Source organism: Engraulis encrasicolus, chromosome 21 (genome assembly GCF_034702125.1).
Source record: "Engraulis encrasicolus isolate BLACKSEA-1 chromosome 21, IST_EnEncr_1.0, whole genome shotgun sequence".
In the NCBI taxonomy this organism is placed as follows: Eukaryota; Metazoa; Chordata; class Actinopteri; order Clupeiformes; family Engraulidae; genus Engraulis; species Engraulis encrasicolus.
Window position 1 is genome coordinate 21,422,904 of NC_085877.1, and position 24,917 is coordinate 21,447,820.

General features: G+C 43.9%; 1 protein-coding gene across 11 annotated transcripts in view; it reads left to right on the forward strand.

Moving 5' to 3' along the window:
- ehbp1l1a (EH domain binding protein 1-like 1a) overlaps nucleotides 1-20,475 on the forward strand; it is a 100,053-nt gene extending 79,578 nt beyond the window's left edge. For 10 of the 11 annotated variants that reach the window (XM_063186364.1, XM_063186357.1, XM_063186360.1 and 7 more), the window contains 10 exons: nucleotides 386-753; nucleotides 1,286-1,583; nucleotides 3,039-3,081; nucleotides 4,355-4,404; nucleotides 5,419-5,530; nucleotides 7,895-7,994; nucleotides 8,779-8,852; nucleotides 11,287-11,352; nucleotides 16,689-16,803; nucleotides 17,595-20,475. In XM_063186364.1, coding sequence (XP_063042434.1) covers nucleotides 386-753; nucleotides 1,286-1,583; nucleotides 3,039-3,081; nucleotides 4,355-4,404; nucleotides 5,419-5,530; nucleotides 7,895-7,994; nucleotides 8,779-8,852; nucleotides 11,287-11,352; nucleotides 16,689-16,803; nucleotides 17,595-17,691 — 1,323 coding nt within the window. In that variant the 3' untranslated portion in view covers nucleotides 17,692-20,475. The remainder of the gene's footprint in view (nucleotides 1-385; nucleotides 754-1,285; nucleotides 1,584-3,038; nucleotides 3,082-4,354; nucleotides 4,405-5,418; nucleotides 5,531-7,894; nucleotides 7,995-8,778; nucleotides 8,853-11,286; nucleotides 11,353-16,688; nucleotides 16,804-17,594) is intronic. The other variant, XM_063186359.1, reaches the window with a different exon arrangement.
- The last annotated feature ends 4,442 nt before the right edge of the window (nucleotides 20,476-24,917 follow it).

A 24,917-nucleotide genomic window follows, 5' to 3' on the forward strand; every position in this document is an offset into this window, starting at 1 on the left:
AGTTAGTGTCAAGCCCTGACTCTGTCTATATAAGTTATACGTTTATGTAAGTTTTCTAACTGTTAAGGCATTTGAGGGCTTTGCAGAGCAGGGCATCACACGGCTGAAGGAGCCATGTTTTGAAGATATTTTTAGGGGCGTTTGTGCCTTTATTGATAGGAAAGTGGAGATTATGACAGGAAGTGAATGTGAGGAGAGAGACGGGAAGGGTTGGGAAATGACCCAGGCCAGACTCAAACCGGGGTCCCCATGGGCATGCAAGTCCAAATGTGGGGGGCTTAGCGCGCTGCGCCACAATGCCCCCCAAAGAGCCATGTTTTAAATAGTCTGTCTATGGTTATAAGTTATAAGTGTACATAAGTTTTCTAACTGTTAATCCCATCAGGCGTTTGAGGGCTTTGCGGAGCTGGGCATCACGCGGCTGATGGAGCCGTCGGACATGGTGCTGCTGTCCGTGCCGGACCGCCTGATCGTCATGACCTACCTCAACCAGATCCGCACGCACTTCATGGGCCAGGAGCTGAGCGTGGTGCAGATCGGACGCGACACCAGCGAGTCCAGCTACGCCGTGGGGGCAGCACGGGACGAGAACCGCCCGCCGCCCGACCCAGAGGCTGCCGCCCGCTACTGCGCCCAGCAACTGCAGAAGAGCAGCGCCGCCATCGCCATGGAGACCAGCGGCGGTGGTGGAGGCAGTGGTGGAGGTGGTCTCCCGGCGGAAAGGGCAGGCTCACAAGAAAGGGACACAAGCAGGTAATAAATACTCATAGGACTGATTTTCTTGTTTTGCACACCTCAGCTGGCAGGTGCTTTTGAGATGACCTACGGTATGAGTCGCTACGCAGAGAAACTATAAAACAGTGAAGGCGAAATTATCATTGTGCAGTTTTGTAATTTTTCTAATTAAAAATAGGACTAAAATTAAATGGAATAAAAATGTTTGATCACAAAATATAGGGCTAAATGTGTACCTATCATGATATCTCGTCGTTAAGGTTATAATCTCAAACAGGTATACTATATCAGTGCAGAGTACAGCAGTATCAAAGGCATTTTAGAAAAGATAGAGCGCAAAAAATGGAGGATCTATTAAGTGTAGTGCTGTTAGTAGTACCCATAATTAGAGATGAGTAGAGGTAGTTATTATGTTATGCAGGGGAGCTCTCTCGGAAGAGATGAGTCTTCACTAGCTTCTTGAAGGTTAAGAGGCCTGACCCTGCTCTTGTAGCATTTGCTCTATACTATACCTGTGTTCTTACCATCTTCTTGTCTTCTTCCCCATCAGTGCTACCAACGGTGACATGGTGGCACCTCCACGCGGCAAGAAGGCACAGACCCCAACATCGGCACCTGCAGCAGCAGCAGTGGAAGCAGCAGTGCCAGCGGCGGGGGGGTCAGGAACAGGATCGGGCGCCACCACCACCGGGGGGGGCCCCGTGGCCCCCGCCAGGTCGCACTCCGTCTCGTCCAAGTCGGGCTTCGGCCGCGTGAAGGACGCCGACCTGGTGAAGAAGAGGCGCTCGCAGATGCGGGGGGAGTCCATGGACGAGTCAGAGTTGTCGGACACCACCAGCAAAGCAGAGGTAATAAGGCCACACCAATTTAATTTGTTGGTTCTCGGATTCGCCTCTTGTATTTTGTAACAAAATGGAAAAAAAAAAAAAAAATCAGTTTCAATACCCCAAAAAATGAAATCGCAAAAAAAAACGAAGACTGCATGTTTTCATGAACGGGGAGGTGCCTCTTTAGTAGTTGGAGGTCATGTGACGTAGAGAACCAATAAAACCACTCCTTTCAACATGCCGATTATGACTAGCGAATCAGGAAATGTGTTACATTCAAACATTTACAGACAAACATGCAATGGCAAGTTGAAGCCCCTGTGGGTTAGCAGTAGCAGCGGTGAAACACAGTATTGCTCTTAGTGGAATTAGTGGAGTGGGATAGCAGTTTTAAAAAAGAAAAACAACAACTATTCAACTGTTGAATCATCTCAGTTTATTCAAACCAGATTAATATAATAATTGCCCTGTGAGCAAATTTTGTGCCTGGTCTATTTGGCTGCCTTAATTCCCTTCTACACTGTCCTTCTCCATGTCCAGGTGTTTGCCTGTCTTGCACCTTCCTTTGGAGGTCCATGTGAGGCTGATATACAGGTGGTATAACCACACGACTAATTTATTTATTTATTTATTTTTCGCCCTCTCGCTTCAACTTTTTCCTGGAAAAATCCGAGAACCAACAAATTAAATTGGTGTGGCCTAAGCGAGGTGTTTCCAGAGCGTTTCATCATTAGATTACATTACATTACGCTTAGCTGACGCTTTTATCCAAAGCGACTTACAGTTATTTACAGGGTATTGGTCATTGATATTTGTCTGCCCCAGTTGAAACACTTGATGACTGCATTACTGCATTACGACAGTGTTATGACACTGTTATGTCGTACGTATGATGTCGGCGTCAAGTAAGCTCTTGACATGATGTGTCAACTGAGGAAAAAATAGATAAAAAACCCAACAGTTGTTCTGTATATTTCCTGTGCACTTTGTATCTGCTAGTGATGTTGGCTATGATTATGTTCTTGATTGTTAGTCGCTTTGGTCATAAAGCGTCTTCCAAATGCAACGTAATGCAATGTAATGTAAATTGTTACCCACTAGACAGATTTAGTATGTAGACATTAGATTCTGAATCTGTGGGTTGGGATTCTGGTTTCTTATGGCTGTGTGATATACATTTTTACATTTAAAAAAGTATGCATTTTACCTAACTTGACTAAAGGAAGATGTTTATGGAAGGTACTTTTGCTGATGATGCTGGGCGAATGACACGCATGTTTGTTTAATTTAAAACCCACCTTGTACAGTTTATTGTTGTTGTTTTTTCTTCTTCTGTGACGTGGTGCACCATGCCATACCAAGCAAGTGGAAAACTGCTTTATCGAGTGGAAAACTGACAAATCTGGTTTTAATGTTTTGGACACACCAAGAGCCCATTGTGCTTATTCACTGTTCCTGTTGTTGTCCTCTGTACAGACAACAGCCTCCAGCCAGACAAGTGCCCAGCGCACAGAATCACGTAAGCAGCACACTGTGTTCATCTGTGTTGAGAGGAGAGCCTTACTAGCAAATAGACATCATGATGATCATTCAGAGAGGAAATGTGTTAGTTTGGGTGTAGAGTAGAATACAGTAGAGTATCATTTATTGATCCCAGGGGGAAATTAAGGTGTCAAGTAGCATACACACATACATAAATACAAAAATACATTACGCACGAGACATTACACACAAACTTACACATAAATTAGCCAAATATAGATCACTCTTACATACAGTTAGCCAAGGCAGCTCTCTCTCTCGCTCTCTCTCTCTCTCTCTCTCTCTCTCTCTCTCTCTCTCTCTCTCTCTCTCTCTCTCTCTCTCTCTCTCTCACACACACACACACACACACACACACACACACACACACACACACACACACACACACACACACACACACACACACACACACACACACACACACACACACACACACACCAAATTATGTGTTCGTTTATCAGTCCACATACATATACAAGCACACATGCACAAACGCCACATACAGTACAAATTCCATGAAAATATCAAACTGAAGCAACTTAGTTGGGATAAAAGAAAAGCGAAGAATAATTCAATGTGTACAATATTTTACTCATGCTGTATGTTGTTGTGAATAATTGAAAATCTTATTTAAACTAAATCACATAGAATCTAGAATACACTTCTGCCAAGGTCAGAAGAAAATTGAGTATCTGACTGACTGACTCTATACTGTAACTTAAAATTTGCGATCTGCAAGTCTGTCTGACTCTATACTGTAACTTGAAGTTTTTAAGCTGTAAGTCTGCCAGACTCTATGTTGTATCACTACGTTTGTGGTGCAGCAATGTTAGAAGATGTCATCATTCATTCCCTGTATTGAGCGGCCTGCTCTTATTAGTTTACTGTCTGGGTGCATTTGCAAAAACATCCACTGTGTGGACGCGACTGAAATACAAAAGCAGTTTGTGGTTTGTAGTTGTACTATATATACAGAATATTGCTCATTTATAGTGTCTAGCCACTCAGCTAACTCAGACGGTGTGTGTTTGTGCGTGCGTGTGGTTGTGCGTGCGTGTGTTTGTGCGTGCGTGTGTTTTTGCGTGCGTGTGTTTGTGTGTGTGTGTGTGTGTGTGTGTGTGTGTGTGTGTGTGTGTGTGTGTGTGTGTGTGTGTGTGTGTGTGTGTGTGTGTGTGTGTGTGTGTGTGTGTGTGTGTGTGTGTGTGTGTGTTTGTTGCTGTATTTATATGTGACATTTCCTCTCTCCACAGAAACCACAGAGTCGGAGGAGGAGAGCCGCATGGCGGAAGAGGAGGGCCAGGTCTGTTTACTGTATACTTAGAGCAAGCCTGAGTCATCCTGCCTGGGCCCTCGGGGTCTGCACAAGGCATAGGCAGACAAGGCGGGTCGCCTAGGGGACCAGATGTCTTGGGGGTGTCATAGTAATGCCCAAAAGTACAATAGAATTAGACCATGACTTGAAAGTAGCCCATTAATGCACGCTGTACCATCTGAGGCATGCTGTAATAGTCATTGAAAGGTTAATTACCATAGCACTACTCTACTATGACATAACACAGGGTCTATAGTAATGCACTACGACTCTGTCATTAGCATTCTGGTAACAACAAATTTATTATGGCGTGTTTTAACGGGTTAAGTTGTAAACTTAATATTGACAATGATTATTCATTGGCTCCTCTGCCTATATACACCGTAGGTGCAAGATCAGCTGTGCTCGATCAGATATATGATGCTACGTTTACAGAGGACCATGTCTAAATCCACAACAAGGAGAGGGGATGCTTGGCACTGAACTGACTAGAAGCGGCCCTGAGGGCCTTGTTTTCAGTTGAAATGGGTACGCACGGCAGTTAATCAACGGGACAGGCTCAATACTTGGCCACATGCACAGTGTGCACACAAACTGACAGTGAATCCAAAACAACACACAAAATTAGTCATGGACTATTTTCAGTACACATTTTGTAGAAGTGTGGTAAAAGGCATTCAACTGGTGACATGGGTGACACTGAGATGAATCATTGAGATCAATTTTAGCTAACATTGACGTCATTTAACATTTGCGTATATGTGCCCTGTGTGTGTGTGTGTGTGTGTGTGTGTGTGTGTGTGTGTGTGTGTGTGTGTGTGTGTGTGTGTGTGTGTGTGTGTGTGTGTGTGTGTGTGTGTGTGTGTGTGTGTGTGTGCATACGTGTGTGTGCATACGTGTGTGTGTGTGTGTGTGTGTGTGTGTGTGTGTGTGTGTGTGTGTGTGTGTGTGTGTGTGTGTGTGTGTGTGTGTGTGTGTGCGTGTGTGCATACGTGTGTGTAGGACTCGAGTCAGTATGTGGTGTGTGAGATGAGGGCTCTGGAGATGGAGCAGAAGCAGATTGACCGCAGGGCCGGATACGTGGAGAAGAAACTACGGACGCTCATGGAGACCGGTAGGTGTCTGGTGGGGACACAACAGAGGGGGGACACAACAGAGATTTTTTTTCAATGTGACATCTGGGCCCTGCCGTGGCTCAAGTGGTAGGGCACTGCGCTGCTACACCGGCGGTTTGATTCTGGCCCGGGTCATTTGCTGATCCCTCCCCGTCTCTCTCTCCCCCCTTCTTCCTGTTAATCACACTGTCCTGTCACAATTAGAGGCCCAAAAAGCCTTAAAAATATATTTAAAAAAATATGACATCTGTAAACCGTTTCCCTAGGATATCCACCCCTTAATTCATGCAGTCGTTCAGGATGGAATGTGACAATCTACCATAAAAACAGAAGATTAGCACAAATAAGTAGTATTATTGACAGGGACAATTCACTTCCCTCCCCCTCGGGATCCTCACACCTCTGTGTCAGCAACACATTAGGAGACACATTCATTCATTCATTCATTCATTCATTCATTCATTCATTCATTCATTCATTCATTCATTCATTCATTCATTCATTCATTCATTCATTCATTCATTCATTCTGCCAGCCAGCCAACCAGACAGTCAGTAATTCATTGATTCAGCTCAGGGTGCCAGCATCAGTGCAGATCTGATGTCAGGAATGTGACATCTGTAAACAGATTTGTTCAAATATGAATTTGAAAAGACACTAAAGGGCTTAAAGCGCTCAGGAGACTTTGCAGGGTAATATTACTCAGGTGCTCATCTGTACCGGGTGAAGTGTAGGTCCAAAAAAGGAAGGAAAAAGCAGAGGCACTCTGAGATTTGAGAAAAATATAAAAAAGCCTTTAATTTAACATGGCAAATTTAGTTTAAAAGCACATGGGCTTACGCGTTGCGGCCATATTGGCCTTCATCAGGGCATGAATTTGAATTTTAAAAGTTTGGGGTATTTTTATTGGCAGGGATAATTCACATTTTCAGTAAAATACGCCTTTTCCATCAGCTGAGTTGTAATGTAAAGGGAGTATAATTCCTGAAATAATAGGAGTGGGTCATGCTGTGGCTGCGTAATGTGTGGGGGGAGAATGAGTGATCTGATCTAACTGCCAGCTGTGCTATGTATAGGGAATAGTACCGTTTGAGAAGCTGTGAACACTTAAGTGCATATTTTTTTTAAATGCGTTGGTCTTGGCCTCTTCTTTATTTACAGAGTTTTAGAATGTGCATTTCAAAACTTTAAAAAATATCCCATTTAGCGGGCTAAAGCGCACCTATCATAATGGAGTTTTTATTTTTTGTCCACCTGTCGTGTTTACATGTAAATGAATACAAAGTCCACATTTTAAAAACATCCGGGTACTTGTAACCAGCACCGGAGTGATCTAACTGCCAGCTGTGTTACTTGTAGGGAGTAGAGTATGAGTCCTATAACGATGTGTTGTTCATTACAAGACACTTAGCTGACGCTGATTCCAGGGTTTTGGTTACCATCCATGGAGCAGAGTTAGGTGCCTTGTGGGGTTAGGTGCCTTGCTCAAGGACACTGCAGCTATGGATGGAGGTGTAGGGAGTGGTAAGGGTGGGGATTGAACCTGCAACCCTGTGATCTACAGTCCAACTGTCTAACCATTACACCATGGCTACCACCCTCTGTTCCCCGTGCGCTGATCGTATTGAGGAGGAGAAGTCGATTCAGGAGTGGTTCATGTTGGTCAACAGCTGTGACTGCATAATTTATATTAGAAGGTGAGAAAGTGGATTGCACTCTTCTTTTTATTTTTTATTTTTTACATCGCAGCAGAAGTGTAGACAAACGTTTCGGGCTGTTGCCTTCGTCGTTTGTCTACACTTCTGCTGCTATGTAAAAAAGAAAAAAGAAAAAGAAAAGAAGAACCCGAGTGCGATCCACTTTCTCACCTTCTAAGTTATTCAACTGGAGACGCACCACACGAAAGAGCACGGTGTATCTGAACTACTACTTCTGCATAATGTATATTAGAATAATGAGTGGAAAAATGAAAACCAGAGGCCTTTGCCATTTTGCTTGAAACAGCAGGAATTAAACTTTACATTGTGTAGGGGAGTGTTTCCCAGCCTTTTTTGTCCTGAGTACCCCCTAAGCCATTTTGTCATATGATGAGTACCCCCTCGCCCTCACACGTGCTCTGTTCCTCTATCCCAATGTGACTACACTCAATATATTTGCTATTATTACATTTTTCCGCGTACCCCCTGAGGTGTGCTCGCGTACCCCTAGTGGTACACGTACCCCTGGTTGGGAAACACTGGTGTAGGGGAGTATGAGTATAAGTGATCCAACTGACTCTGACTGACTCCCCAGGTGCGCATCGTATTGAGGAGGTTAAGCTGATTCGGGAGTGGTTCACGCTATAACAATGTGTTGTTCCCCAGGTGCGGACCGTATTGAGGAGGAGAAGTTGATTCAGGAGTGGTTCGAGTTGGTCAACAAGAAGAACGCCCTCATCAGGAGACAGGACCAGCTGCAGCTGCTGTGAGACACACTCTACTCCTCTTCCTCCTCTTCCTCCCCCTTCGTATCTTCCACCTCCTCCTCTTTTTCCACCTCCTCCTTAATCTGCTCTTCTTCCTCATCCTCCTTTTCCACTTCGTCCTGCTCTTCCACCTCCTCCTCCTCCTCCTCCTCTTCTTTGTTCATATCCTCCTTATTTTCCTTCTGTGTATTCTGCTGCTTATTCTGTTCCTTCTCTTCCCACTTCTACTATTCTTCATTTTTTCTCCGGTAACACTTTATTTTAGGGATACATCTATTAGCACTAATACATACAATGTGTCTGTATAAGTAACTTGTAAGGCATGTATAAAGCAAAATCAAGCATTTGTTAGGCATGTATTCGCAAATGTCTTGTTCAAGCACAATAAGGGATTTATTACCAATTTAACCATAGTAAGGACCTAGTAGGCCTTAGCGTTTGCTTAGTACATGCCTTACAAGCTACTTATGCAGGCATTAACATTGTATGTATTAGTGCTTATAGATGTATCCCTAAAATAAAGTGTTACCTTTTCTCCTTCTCCTCTTCCTTTTCTCTCTTTTACTCCTCCACCTTTTCTTCTCTTCTTCTGTGTGTTCACCTCGTTCTGTTATTCTTCCTCCTCATCACCTGTTACTCTCCTCCTCCTCCTCCTCCTCCTCCTCCTCCTTTTTTCTCTTTGTCTATCTATCTATCTATCTATCTATCTATCTATCTATCTATCTATCTTGCTCATTGTCCTGTATATCTAACTGTGTGTATGTGTTTATGTGTGGTCTGCAGGCAAGAGGAGCAGGACCTGGAGAGGCGCTTTGAGCTGCTGAAGGGGGAACTGCATGACCTGATGGCCATAGAGGGTGAGGACACTGAGAATGCTCATCTAGTATTACACACGCACACGCACACGCACACGCACACACACACACGCGCACACACACACACACTAGAAAATACATTTACATGTGCATGCACACACACACACACACACACACACACACACACACACACACACACACACACACGCACACGCACACGCACACGCACACATACACATACACATACACACACACACACATACACACAGACTAGAAAACACATGTGCACGCACGCGCACACACACACTCACAAACAGCCTGTCTTGTGGTGTGATGGTGTGCGTCTGGCTTGACGGTGTGCATATTGTAGCCCTAAGGAAGAATTTGCAATTTGCCAAAGAGAACATAACACTCCGGGAAGCTCTGCCAGGGTTGGCTCCATGAGTTCCACATGCAGTTCTGGTCAACAACGCCGTTTGTGAAGCTTGTCATCCTAGAATGTGACAAAGCGATTGTTGTTTCAAATAATAAGTGGTCGCTCGCATCGAGGAGTCGCGCAACAACTGTATTGTAGAGGTTACCACATATTGAGTTTTTAAAAGACGACCAGAGAACGGCTTTGGGGGACTTTACATGTATTGGTGACAAGGACGGACAAATTGTAGATTAAGCCCCTTGCAAAGCTCTCCCAGACCTGTGAGTGGAGTTCACAGAGCTGCATGGAAATACACAGGTCTGGCGAGAGCCAGGGTACCGACTTCATGCAATGCTTTACCCTAATACCTGTCCGTTAACCATTACAGTAGTAAACATTTTTTAGTCAAAATATATGATTGACACCTTTTGTGTTTTGTGACTTAAGTGTGACTTTTCCTGTATTCCGGTTAGCAAAGTAGCTTATACCTGTTTTCCACTGCCGGTTTTCTGGTAGGCGTACAGCTCGACACAGCGTGACTCAGCCGCCACTTTTTGCTTTACGATTGAGCTGTGTCGTGTCGTTCGAAAAGCAAAAAGTGGCGGCCGAGTCACGCTGTGTCGAGCTGTAGACCTACCAGAAAAAAGGCAGTGGAAGAGGCATTAGTAAACCAATGTCTTGGAGAGGGCCGCACGATGACCTGCTTGATGAATCGCTTGAGTAGTACCGCACTTTGCCTTTGTAGGGCAGTGTTGGTGTAAGCCAAATGCACGACATTCAAGATGGACACCAACACAGTCTGTATTCACACAATCCTGACCGACTGCATATAAGCTCTTACCAGCCTTGTTTTAATGTAAAACAAATGGTATCTCATTATATCTACTCTTAATCATTAATAATCATATCTGTTATACTGTATCTAACTTGGAATGCATGATATGCCAAGTCACAAGTTACCCTGATTGGAGCATTGTGTCAGTTGTTGCTTGTAGTCCTTGTTTTGTTATTGTCTCATGTCACTATTGTTAGTATTGTGTTGTTTGTGTAAGCTTTTAGCTACAAGCAACCTTTATACTTCCGGGTATGAATAAAGTCACCTTACCTTACCTTAAAGTCAGTTCAAAGTACAGTGTTGTGTGTCATTATGTAGTCTCTTACATGATGAGACTAAATGACAAAGTCTAGAGCATAAAAGATCTTTTTTTTTTAAAACGAGGCTCAAATTGTTCATAATAGGGCAAGTATATATGTAATATATATTTCCAATACTGTATATCAGAGAGAGTTCCAGGGCACTTTTCTGAAGCCGTCCTGCCTGTTTTAATGCGTCGTATTGCCTAATACTCACATTTAAGCACAATCGGACTGCCTTTTACCATTTGCGTTCGTGTTTAAATGTAGTATGACTGACCACCGTGAGCCAACTTCTGCTTGTGCATTTGTATGACAATCCCCGCCCCCTCCTTGGCAAACACTGTGAGCAAACATTTCCATAAGAATCCTAAGAGTACTAAAAACAAAACTCCAGGACGAATAAGATCCTGCATGTGTACATCTGCAAAAGTTGCAAACTCAGAGCGAAGCATGCCCTGTTTTCCCCGTGTGCAGCAAATAACCCGTGTCCTTCGAGGGTTTGTACATGTGTGTGTGTGTATGTGTGTGTGTGTGTGTGTGTGTGTGTGTGTGTGTGTGTGTGTGTGTGTGTGTGTGTGTGTGTGTGTGTGTGTGTGTGTGTGTGTGTGTGTGTGTGTGTGGTATACGTGTTTGCGCATAGACCTATACCACACACATACACAGTATATACATCTATGTGCGTATGTGTGTGTATATTTGTGTCTGTGTGTGTGTGTGCACGCGCATGAAATATCTCTGCCAAAGTTATCAGCTGGACTACATACGCCATACATGTATGTATGCCCGTCCTCCATCTCCACGTAATACTACCAATCACCATCTCCCATCCCAATCTCCATCCGCAACATCCCACAACCCACTACTACCCCCCATCCCCCGCCCATGTTGTTTTGTTGTCGTTGTTGTTGTTGTTGTTCTCTGAAGTACGCCGCTGTCGACTGTGGTTCGAGCTGCTGAAGAGAGAGCTGCAGGAAATCGTGGCAGAGCAGGGTGAGATGATAGGACTATTTTAAAAATATATATATAAAAAAAGTTAAAAATAAAAAACAGAACTCCTACAACACACCATGCGTGCGTGCTGTGGATGTTGCGATGTTTGTTTTGAGTGCACAGAAGGGTGCGCTTTGGGTCTTTTTCCGTTTGTAATAGCTACACTGCAGAAATTGGTTTGTCTCTCTCTCTCTCTCTCTCTCTCTCTCTCTCTCTCTCTCTCTCTCTCTCTCTCTCTCTCTCTCTCTCTCTCTCTCTCTCTCGTTTTCTCTCTGAATGTATGTACTGAGTGTGTGAAGTGTGTGTGTGTGTCTGTGTGTGTGTCTGTGTGTGTGTGTGTGTGTGTGTGTGTGTGTGTGTGTGTGTGTGTGTGTGTGTGTGTGTGTGTGTGTGTGTGTTTTCCTGTGTGATTTATGTGTACGTGTGTGTGTGCATGTATTCCCTTCGTAGTAGCTTGTGTGGAAACTGAAAGCCGCACCCGTGATCTGCCTGTAGCATATATGCTGACTAGCATGCATTTGTAATGCAATTTCAGCGCACCACTGAGCAACTAGCGCCTTCTTCTAGCGCCTTGTCTCTGTGAATCAAACCAGTTTCTCAGCATACATATCATCATATGAATGCTTAACGTTCAGTATGTGGAGAAGCCTGCCTGTACAGCTGCATACTTATTCACAGCTCTCTCTTGCATAACTGCAGTCAAGCATACAGGTGTTGACAAGTTTATCATTATTCCATACATTGATCGCAAGGCTCCAGACATGGCACATGGAACCATGACATTCATGTCAGACGGAAAGGAAGGAGTCTGCCATTTAGATATGGCCCCCACTCTAACTTGCAGGCATGACCGTCTGTGGTGTTAGACTGTGTTTAGGAACAAGATACCAGTAGTTGCGCATCTACAATGACTACCTTTAGGGCACAAGCTTAACCGAGTAAGACCCGGTAACTCAGTAAAGTAAATAAACCTGTGTTATAAATTAGCTGTTACCAGAATGGCAATGTCTATGTTGGAATGTATTACTTAAGGCCCTGTGCACTGTCGTTGTGGTGTAGTACTATGGTTGTTAAGTTTTCTCAGTGACTTGGAAAGGAGGTGACTTGTGCTCTACTAGCCTTCTTGGTACTAGCCTTCTTTCAAAGAGTCCTGAGTGCTCCAGTCATCTTCGGCCCAGTCTCTCTGAAGTGGCCCAGCTTGCTTTCTACTTTTTTCATTGACTATGACAGTGTTCCACTGGTGGAATGGCGTGGGCAATGGAGTTCAAGACATTCATTCTTGCCTGAAGCACATGTCAAAGAACTACGGTATATAACCTTTGGCTAACTGGAGTAGCAGCTGGGGTAGTGAGACACATTCTGTGGTCAGGACATTTTGTGAAGCTCATAGAGCAGAACTGCAGACTCAGCACACAGCTCTACAGCAATGGCCAGGGGCCTGAATACAGGGAGACACAGATGTTAAATGGACTGCATTTATACAGCACTTTTCCCACACCCTTCCAGCTCAACGTGCTTTACAATGTATTAGAGATGCACCGGATCCTGATTTTTAGGATCCTGCCGGATCCCGGATCCACTGCTTAAGATCCTGCCAGATCCAGAACCAGATACCGGATCCTACGAAAGGGTTGAAAGACATAGCCTACTCGCACACGTGGGCCCTTTTTATTACGTTGGCTCAAACTATTTTTTAGACTCATTGGCTTACTGCATCACTGCCTGCAACGGCCACTTCCAAAGGGCTTTCACTCCATGCAGAGATTGGGGTTGTGAAAGACTGACTGAAGAGCCTAGGCTATGTAAAGACTAGAGATGCACCAGATCCTGATTTTTAGGATCCTACCGGATACCGGATCCACTGCTTAAGATCCTGCCGGATCCGGATCCTGCGAAAAACCCTGTTATCCTGCCGGATCCATTACCGGATCTTGGATCCTGTGCATCTCTACAATGTATGTCTCACTTTCACCCATTCACAGATTACATTGCACTTAGCTGACGCTTTCATTTATTCAAAGCGACTTACAGTTATTATTTTTCAGGGTATTGGTTACAGGCCCTGAAGCAATGTGGGGTTAGGTGCCTTGCTCAAGGGCACTTCAGCCATGGATGGAGATGTAGGGAGAGGTCAGGGGGGATACTAACCGGCAACCCCTAGATTGAAAGACCAACTCTCTAACCACTAGGCCACGGCTGCCCCACTAGACAGATACATTCATTAGTGACAAGTGGCTGCCACGCAGGATACCATTCTTTCACCCGGAGCAATTTAGGATCGAGAACACATCAATCGGGTCAGGCAGAGCGGGGTTCAAACCTGCTACCCTCTGGTTTCCGAACAGGCTCCTCTACCACCTGATCCACCACCGCCTACTCAAATGTACTGTAGCTGCAGTAGTAGGGTTTTTTAGCCATAATGTTATCATCCTAAAGGTCGTCTCAATTGTTCTTCAACAGGCTGAGAGGCACCGGTAAAAACATCTGCTGGGGGCGCTGTGGCGCAGCGCGCTAAGCCCCCCACACTTGGGCTTGCATGCCCATGGGGACCCCGGTTCGAGTCCGGCCAGGGTCATTTCCCAACCTTACCCCATCTCTCTCCACACTCACTTCCTGTCGCACCTTCACTATCCTATCCAAAATAAAGGCCCAAAAAAGCCCATAAAAATATCTTTAAAAAAAATATATATATATCAGCTAAATGCCTAAGCCCATTTTGGGAAAAGGCACCTTCAGCCTATAAAGACCTAAATATCACAGCCTCCGAAACAAAACAATTTGCGTAAGAATGTGTTCATTCAGCTCGAACATACCCACAATTTTAATTTAAAAATTCTCAAATCTCATGAGCCAGAATGCTGCCTCCATGCAGCTCCAGGCGCCTAGGTCAGTGTTGCGATATACTTATCATCCAGGATCAAAGGGGCACAAGGTAGGATGACGTCGTTTGCGTGGAGCCAGTGGCATGCTTGTCTCAAATTCTACACAGTAATGAAAAAATGCTGTTCAAATAAACTCGCTGTGAGACGTTTTTATATCACGGAATGCCAGCAGTTGATACAAATCTGAATACGGTGTGTACCGCGCTGTCAAAAGTTGCATGTGGGGTTTTCTGACAGTGGACCATGGAAGCGGTCGCGAGAGCCATCGTTCACTTACTAATGACTCGCATAAGCATCGCCTGACTTTAAACTTTTAATCCTACCTGGAGCCCCTTTAAAGGAAATCGGTTAAAGCAGTGGTTCTCAACCTTTTTTGTACATATGCCCCCTGGACCTCATCCTAAGCCTCACAACGCCCCCTTGATCTCATCATAAGCCTGCCAAACGCCCCCTTTCTATTAAAAAATGTAAATGGACTAATGCCCACAGTGATAACATAGCACCGCCCACTCTCAACTGGATCCTCCTCAAAGCCCCCCTAGGCCTCCCCAACGCCCCCTGGGGGGCTGTACCGTCCCCATTGGGAAACCTGGGGGCGCCGTGGCTCAGTTGGCTGAGGTGCCATCCCATAATGCCTGTGACTACAGGTAGGGTTTGGTTCCGACCCGAGCTCATATCCTGATCTTTCCCTGTTCCCTGTTCCCTGACCTTGACTATTTTGCATAAATGTTTTCTGATGTTTTGTTTCTTTCGTGTTTTTGGGTTTTGAAAAGTTTCACATTTCTGGCCGCTGACACATGACTGGCTGTGTCATTGAATCTCTTAGTTTCTCTCTTAGAAATCGTGCAGTAGGAGCTTGGCATGAAATATACAAAAAGCGAATGAATCATGGCAATATTTTGGAGAAATTGTGACACAAAGGGTGTTTTTGGTCATCCAGAAAGGGGAAGTGAAACCATAGTTTTGCGCATATGGGAACTACTGTATTGGTTATGCTGGGTATTAAGTCCATTTTTACACTACACAGCCTTACACCCAATTCATTATACGTATGTTGACACTTGAAGCAAGGCGGTTTGGGACTGCCTCCTTGCACGGGTGAAGCATTAATGCAATTTCATTGTGTGTCACAATGACAAAGGGAGATTTCCAGGTGGTCTTTGACTCTCATGTTTCAGTGATGGAGGGAAATGTTTAGATCTAGGCAACCTGGCCTTTGGCATCATGAGGCTTTGGTGTTATATACATTATTGAGATGAGGGCATGGATATACTATACCTTTGGCATCATCAGGTATCAAAAGTTTGTTGGAATGTTAGGATGGGTAAAACATTAATATCACAGAAAAAATGGGACGTTTTGGAAAGCATCTTGTGAATGCAATAAGCCTCATAGTCTGTGGAAGATGACGATACCAGTTTTTTATGTGGAAGATGTGCAAGCATGTAGCTTCACACAGCATTCGCCACTCTTGAAAGCATGTTTTCTCATCAAAGCTTGAATGTCTGTAATACGCTTGGCAGCATACATGTAATGCATGTGTTTTCTGAACAATCTAAATGAGTAGTCATGTTATAAGACAGAAATTCAGTTCAGTTAATTTAAGTTTATTCAACCAACATATAGTTGGCAATCTAAAATTAACACTTTACTTGACGTCGCGTTTGACATGAGTGTCATAAGAGTGTCAAAACAGTGTCATGTCACAGTCATGGGCGAGTTAAAAACATATTGTCAATGTCATAAACATTTTATGGTCATGAAAAGTTGTCATTGTTTGGGCTGTCTTTGCCATAACCGAATGTCACTTAATGGCACCAGTCATAAAATGTTAATGACATTGACATTATGTTCATGACACATTACGACACTGTTATGACACTGTAGTGTCATACGTATGATGTCGGCGACGTCAAGTAATGTGTTATCTAAAAACCATACCACTCTTTCCTCTCAAACTGTGCCAAGTGTACTATAGATGTTTTGTGTCATGCCTTGTATTTACCCATTTGTCTCTCTCATTCTCTGCCCTCTCCCCTCCCCCTCTTTCTCTCTACCCACCCGCTTCCCTTTTCATCTTCTTCTCTCCCTCTCCACCATCACGCTCCTCTTCTTCTCTATTCTCTCTTCATCTACTACCCCTTTTTCTTTCTCTCTCCCTTGTACCTCCACTTACCTTTCCTCTCTCTCTCCCTCTCCCTCCCTCTCTCTCTCTCTCTCTCTCTCTCTCTCTCTCTCTCTCTCCTCTCTCTCCTCTCCCTCTCTCTCTCCTCTCCCCTCTCTCTCTCTCTCTTCTCCTCTCCTCTCCTCTCTCTCTCTCTCTCTCTCTCTCTCTCTCTCCTTTCCCTACCTCTCTCCCTCCCCTCTCTCTCTCTCTCTCTCTCTCTCTCTCTCTCTCTCTCTCTCCCTCCTCCCTCTCTCTCCCCCTCTCTCCTCTCGTCTTCCTCTCTGCAGACTGGAAGAAGACCCAGGCCCATAAGCATCGAGAGCAGCTGCTGCTGCAGGAGTTGGTGTCTCTGGTCAACCAGAGGGATGAGCTGGTGCACGACATGGACGCCAAGGAGAGGGGGTGAGACACCTGTAGCACTCCTGTCTTACCTGTTAGCTCTCCTGTCTTTAATAAAGAGAGGGGGTGAGACACCTGTAGCACTCCTGTCTTACCTGTAGCACTATTGCATTTATTAGAAAGAAGTAAAAGAACTCCTGTCTTTTATAAAGAGAGGGCGTGAGACAACTTTAGTGCTTCTCTCTCTTATGAAGAGAGGGGGTGAGAGACCTAGCACTCCTGTCTTACCTGTTAGCACTCCTGTATTTTATAAAGAGAGGGGTTGAGACACCTCTTGCACTCCTGTCTTACCAAAAGCACTCCTGTTTTTTATAAAGAGAGCGGGTGAGACACCTGAAGCACTCTTGTCTTTTATAAAGAGCGGGGGTGAGACAACTGTAGCGCTCCGGTCTTTTATTATGAAAGCGGGTGAGACACCTTTAGTGCTCCTTTCTTTTATAAAGAGACGGGGTGAGACACCTGTTGCACTCCTTTCTTGCCTGTAGCAATCCTGTCTTACCTGTTGCACTGCAGTCTTTAATAACGAAAGAGGGTAAGACACCTCTATGACTTCCGTCTTACCAGTACGGGATGATATTACCTACAGCACTCCTGCTTACCTGCAGCACTTCTGTCTTTTATAAAGAGATGGGGTGAGACACCTCTCCCTCACACTCTCACTTAATCACTCATTCTATCTCTCACTAACTATCCCTCCCTCCCTCTCTCTCTCTCTCTCTCTCTCTCTCTCTCTCTCTCTCTCTCTCTCTCTCTCTCTCTCTCTCTCTCTCTCTCTCTCTCTCCCCCTCCCCCAGAGCCGTGGAGGAGGACGAGAGGCTGGAGCGAGGTCTGGAGCAGAGGCGCAGGAAGTACGGCAGCCGCAAGGAGAAGGAGAAGTGCTCGGTGCAGTGAGGCCGAAGGAGGAGAGAGAGAGAAAAGAAATGGAGAGAGAGAGAGAGAGAGAGAGAGAGGAAGAGAGAGAGAGAGATGAGGAGACAGATAAGCAGACCTGACGGGAAGTTCAAAGGTCAGAGTTCATCTTAAGGTCAAAGGTCATCTCTTCATCCTCCTCCTCTGAGGTCATCCTATGGCCCTCTGACCTTGTGCTCCTCTCTCACTCTCTTGGTGACTGGTGAAAACAAGGTGAAACTGACAAGTCTGGGGTGCATTTCTCGAAACCAAAGTTGCTTACTACATTAGCTACTTTGTTGTTTTCAATGCATTTTCCCATTGGCAACTACCCAAGTTGCTAGCAGGCTAACAACTTCTCTTTTGAGAAATGCACCCCTGCTCTGCCTGGAGAGGTCGAAAAAAAATGACAATGACAAGTCTTGAGTGATGATGAACGGTCGACAGTGAAGTGCATCATTTTTTTAGCCTGTTCCTGTTCTTGGGAACACACTGTGAGAACTCAGAGACAGAGAGCAGCCTGGAACATACAGTAGTCATCAATTTCTTTAAAGTAAAAGTTTCATTTTTATTTGTGCTTACAAAAGAGAACACTAACGTTTCTACACACGTTGAGTTTATCAGAATCCATTGACAAGGAGTGACGAAGGAGACGCAATATGTTGAAATGTTAGTTTTGTCCGTTGTTTATGCAAATAAAATAAGGCTGTAATGTTGGCCGTTATACTCCAGTTTCTCCTGATTGTGTTGAGAAGCATCATAAAGGCTGATGTATGCCTGCCTCTATGAAACTGCAAGCATTGAATGGAGCTGTCTCTATCTCCTAGGACTACCTGTTGTAGTTTGTCTTTGCACAGCCATTGTAGTTATGTATGTACGTAATTGACAGTGGAATTTTGTTGATGTCTTTTTTTTTATCAAGATTTTGGTTGAAGCTCACTCGTGTGCGTTGAGAGTTAGCCATGGTTGTTGTTTTTTTACATGGCCGTTCTACAGCATGCCTTGTTGTTTGATACAATGTAATCTAACGTGACGTTATGAGACGTCACTTCACCACAGCACTGCCCTACAAAGCAAAAAAGCAGTAACTGCATTACTGTTTAAAATGAGTTACTATGACTTTAATGCCATATATCACAGTCTGAAGTTAAATAAAATGAGTCATCTTCAAAAAAGGTGGTACTATAAAGTAACAAAACTGTCAAATGCACAATAATCTCCCAAAAACACTTCTACTGGATTGCAGTATAATTTTAAAGTCAACTGACTCAGTTTTGAGCTTTGCGCAGTTACCGGCTTTTTGCTTTGTAGGGCAGAGCAGTTACGGAGTTCTTCAGTCGAAGAACTGCATGCGAATGAGATTGCTTCAGCCTACTACTACTACATACACCAAAGATATCACTCCAGCAATTTCCCGCTCTTGTACACTGGGGCCAGAGACTTTGCTGCCATATTTAAAACTAACACTGCCATACACATATCATACTGAGGAGACCGATTGTTACGTAATAGGTTGACTTTTTTTGACTCATATGACTTTTTAATTGAAAGGAAAAAACAAACAAAACAAAACCAACATACTACTGTTGAAAGTTACTGAATGTACAGTATTAAACATGTATGTGAATGAGTGAAACGTGAGATCCCAGAAAAAGAAAAAGAAAAAGAAAAAGACATCTGAAGAAAGGTCTTTTATGTGAGAGGCCTTAAACACAAAGAAGGCTTGTGTGTCCAACTCCGTTGGGAAGGGAAGGGTGACACACAAGAGGGACGTTATAACAAAAGCTGTGGAGCTTTCTAGAAGGTCTGGCAAGGAAGAATAAAATGCTTGTGCCTCTCTCCCTTTCATTTTATTTTGTGCCGTACAGTAGGAGTGTTTTGAGTCAGGTTACATGGAGCTGGGCCTCAGAGCTCTAGTTCGTTAAGGGAACACACTCCAGCATTTCTTGAAATGTGCCCTTTTTCCACCTTCCGTGAATAATTGAGTTTACCTTTCTCCTACGACTTTTGAAGAACTTGATTGCCAGTTTTTTTGTTTTTTTTTAATCCTACATATTGCAACATACAGCAATACATACACGTAGGTCTATTTGACAAGGATTTTTCACCTCATTTAAGATGAGGTTCCCTTTAATTGCTTTTTGAACTAACATTAGCCATTTGTCACCTAATTTACAATAGGAGATTATTTCCGGATATTCCAATTTAAGATTAAATTTGACGTTGGTTACATACTTTGAGGCCCTTTTTTTAAATGTGTGTTTTTATCATGTTGATTTTGTAGCGCACACGTTACGTACACGGTCAGATTCAGTTGTTCTCACACTGACCTTCTGCAAAAAATGTTTTCTGCAAACTACCACAGTATTATTTTTACAAATATCTGACCTGCAATAGCATTCTAAACTGTGCAATGAGGAACCAACAGCAAGGAAAATAAATAAATAAATAAAATGCTGTGACGTTGGTGTGTAAGCAGATTTCAGAGTGAATGCGTTTTGCAGGCATGCGCGTGTTTCTGTGTGTCATCAATACATGTGTATGTTTGGTTGCCTTTTTAAGTGTGCGACTGTGTGTGTGTGTGTGTGTGTCTGTGTGTGTGTGTGTGTATGTGTGCTCGTATACAAGTTTGACAAGTGCATATTATGGTACAAAGTGTACAATGTTTTGTGTGTGATATATCGGGAATTTTACTTTTGGGAAAAGTTTTCTGACTTGCTGTATTTGCACTATTTATAATGTTCCCCCCTACAGTCCCTCAAAAATAATAAATAATGGACTGCCTAATTAATGTGTGGACTGTGTATCCCTGTTGTGTGTAAATACAAAGAGAGCAAGAGCAAACGGACATGGGATCCTGGTCCACTGGATAATGCCAGATGCACACGATGTGTGTGTTTTTGTGTGTGCCGTGCACATGTGTGCGGGTCTGGGGGGGGGGGATGTTTTGGAGCCCCCTGCAGATGACTGGAACACACTGCAGGTGGACACACAGACAGGCAGGCAGACATAGACAGACAGACAGGGTCAGTGCAGTACCTGACCCAGTCTCCAATTGCTGGTGACACATCTTTGGTTCTTGATTTAGTTAAGTGGCATTGCTGTGTGGAATAGTGGATATAAAGAGGACACATGAACAGAGCTGCATAAAGTAGAATAGAAGTACTCTTACAGATGTATTAACAACACTAGTAATATATGGCATGGATTCAACATTAATATCATGGTGTTGTAATTACACCTGCAAGAGTGCTTCTACTTCCACTTTATATAACTCAGCCAATGAAAGGCTAGCAAACTGCAGAAAGTTGGAGAAAAACATCTGGACACACCAATATAGGTCAAGGTCAAATACCAATATTCTGCTGTCACACTCATTTTGCTTACAGAGCCTCTTAACTTTGACAAACTCTACAATGCGATGTTAGAACTGGAAAAAAAACAATAGAAGAGTGAAACTACCATTGAATGTCCTGCTTCCGTTTAGCTAGGGTTACTGTACAAAGCGACTTTATATTTTTATGTCACATAAATCATTACAAGATGTTTCTTTTGTTATTACATGCATTCCAAGGAGTCTGGACAGAGTCTGAACATTTCTGTTGGTTTCTGTGGTTGGTTCGTATCTGGACAGCCCCCTGTTCACACACACACAGGGAGAGAGATATACACATGCAAGCATACACACATGCACAAAACCTCTCTCTCTCTCTCTCTCTCTCTCTCTCTCTCTCTCTCTCTCTCTCTCTCTCTCTCTCTCTCTCTCTCTCACACTCTCAGCTCCCCATGGCCTTATTGTGTATCATAAGAATGCTGTTGTTTACGTGTGACGATGGAACATGCTGTGATGTTTACTTAGGATAGGGCTGAGATCAGGGCTGTCACAACCAGGCAAGCAATCAAGGCAGTTGCCTAGGGCCCCCACATGATACCCCCCCCCCTCCCCGTGCTAATGACTGGTTATGTACTTCTATACAAATGGCAGCAATGTCGACTTTGTGAGTGTGGCAACAACACCTCCCTAAATTCAATGACAAAAAATGTGCAATGCTACTGCTGATGAAATCTCTCTTCAAGTGGGCCCTCCCCAATTGTTTTAAAGCGATGGTTCGGAGTAGAATCACCCTAATGCCATTTGAACCGTGACACCCATCCACCTTTACACCCGAAGTGTTTTCTGCCGCAGGCTTACATCAACAGAGTTGCCGTGTTATTCGATGTTTATTCCGGTTAGCTTGACTCAAGCGCATATGGATACTGGGCACCGTCTCCAAACTTTCCCCACAAAAATAACATGTCATGACACCAAACTTCTGCAGTAGCACAAATATGGTCTGTACTCACGAAACGAAGCATTTGGAAGTTTGGAAATAGTCCAGGAGTTTATTATTATCAACACAAGCCGAATAGCTTCTCTGCTGCTAAAGCTGCGCCAACGTTACTTCCGTCATCTAAGACAAGCATGTAAGAGTCCTCAACGAAGCTCATAATATGCACAATGAAAAGTGAATTCAGCATCAGTATTGATAACGAAAATCCTTGTCTAATTGATAGTAGGTAAGATTTGAAATATCTTTTAAGTATTGCCTTGAAAATATAAGCCTTAATCACAATTCAGTGAAAACTTTTTTAACACTCTCGTCTGGAAGTTTGTTGAAGACTTTTACGGGCTTGTCTCATATGACGGAAGTAACGTTGGCACAGCTTTAGCAGCAGAGAAGCTATTCAGCTTGTGTTGATAATACTAAACTCCTGGACTATTTCCAAACTTCCAAATGCTTCGTTTCGTGAGTACAGACCATATTTGTGCTACTGCAGAAGTTTGGTGTAATGACATGTTATTTTTGTGGGGAAAGTTTGGAGACGGTGCCCAGTATCCATATGCGCTTGAGTCAAGCTAACCGGAATAAACATCGAATAACACGGCAACTCTGTTGATGTAAGTCTGCGGCAGAAAACACTTCGGGTGTAAAGGTGGATGGGTGTCACGGTTCAAATGGCATTAGGGTGATTCTACTCCGAACCATCGCTTTAAGAGAAGAAAGGGGCCCCAAGTCTAGCCCCTAAGCCTAGGGCCTCCAACTACCCCATGCATCAGCCCTGGCTAAGATTGATAACAAATAGTACGCATTTGCCTTGAGTGTGTTGCGTAATGTTTTGGTCACATCAAGTAGAAAATATTTGTCTGCAATACTTGTGGCATTTGCCTTGAGGGTGCTGCGTGGTGCTTTGGTCACATCAAGAAGAAAAGATTTGTCTGCAATTATTGTGAGCCAAAATGACAAGTTAAAGATCTGGTGTGTATCATTTGCGGGCTGATCTGACGGCTCTGAGCCATGCTATCAAGACGTAATATCACCAGATTCTGAGAATGGCTGGAAGAAGAGTAGAAAAGTACATTATTGGCCCTGCCATGGCCAAACGGTAGGGCACTCTTGGGGACACCCATGTGGCTGACCTGGGTTCGATTCCCGGCCGGGCTCCTTTGCCAGCCCTGGCCTGTCTCTCTCTCCCCACTGACTTAACTGTCATTGTCTTCACTGTCCTATCATAAATAAAGTCAAAAAGACAAAATATATATATATTTTTAAAAAAAGAAAAGTAAATTATTTAAATCGAGGAAAGTAAAAAGTAAAATCATCATATCCCCATCATGAAGTGAGTTTGTCTTTTGAAGAGGTCAGAGAGGGCTATGAATAGATTCACATGCAGACGTTTTTGCACCACATTTATTAATCACCCAGGAAACAGATGGTTTTATCACATGGACAGAGCGTTGTCCATCTGACCACCATGTTGCCTGGTCAGCACAATGTAACCCAAGAAAGGTCTAAGAGACGCCACCGAAAGAAGAAGTGGCGTGGATGACTCAGGGCTGGATTACGACTCCATGGGCCCCTGGGACAGACAGCAAGAACAACCCCCCCCCCCCTCCATTGGTGTTGCTAGTTTCTAAAAAATATTCAGAATTTCAGTCCAAAAGAAAATGAAAATATGAAGATACAGCTGTTATTGAGGTACAATACTATCACAATTTGAGAATTGAAATTTGAAAAAGGTTTAGGCTTAAGGGCCCCCTTGGGTCTTGGGCCCCTGGGCCTGGACCCGGTAGGCCCTTGCAGTAATGCATTCTAGGGATGACTCACTCCAGTCTGCCCTGAGATGGAGACATGCTGCTGTTATACAACTGTAGGACACCCCAATTTCACCAGGGGTGCAATACCCTCACTCCCCCCTCCCAAAAATCATGAAATCATGAATCCCCACCCCCTCCAACAGTGAGGATAACATGCTACTCAAAAAAGAGATAAAACCATGTCAATAATTATATAATATTAATAATACATTGACCTGTTAATAAATGGATACCTACAGATACCGATTCCGTTTGTATAATTTACATTTCATTAACACAGTCTATGGGTTCCTGATTATTTTCTTAAGCAAGATCGATGCCACAGGGAAATTAATTCCCTCACATTTTTGATGTACCTTCGAGTGTTCCTCTCATTAGATTACATTACACTTAGCTGACATTTTAATCCAAAGCGACTAACATTTATTTACATGTAATGGTTACAGTCCCAGGAGTACTGGCGTAACGTAAGTACTTCAGGACCACTGCAAGCTAGCAAGATTGGGCCCCCAAATGAAAAAAGAGGGCCTAATATCATGTTGAGGGGGCCCGTTTCTTGAAGTCAAGGGCCTATGTGGGCCGCCCCCCTGCCTCGCGGGGGCTGCGGGGGTATACTTTACGCCCCTGCCCAGGAGCAATGTGGGGTCAGGGTACACCCTCCTATTGGTCAGGATGGGATTCTAAAGATCAGCTAACTAGGCCATTACTTAACATTCACACGGGCACCTCCGTAACCATTAGCCTACCCAACAGAATCCCCTGTAGATTCTCACAGTAGGGCCCTTGGCCTGTTCTGCCATAAATGACCTCACTGTAGGGAAAAAATGACTTCACCATAGGACAAGAAACAAGAACAAGAAGTGACAGAGGTTGCACCATTTAAGGAAAGTCCAGAAAACACAGCAAATTGTAAAAGAGAAGTTGTTAAGTCAAATTGTGGGAATGCTTCTGTCAAGAAACAAGTGACTGTTTTTGAAAGTGCGATATAACCTGTATTTGTGTTATTGGCTATCAAACATGGAAACTGTATTAAGGAACATATTTTAAGGAAGAACAAAACTGCCTATATAAATACAATTTCTGTGTATTGTAT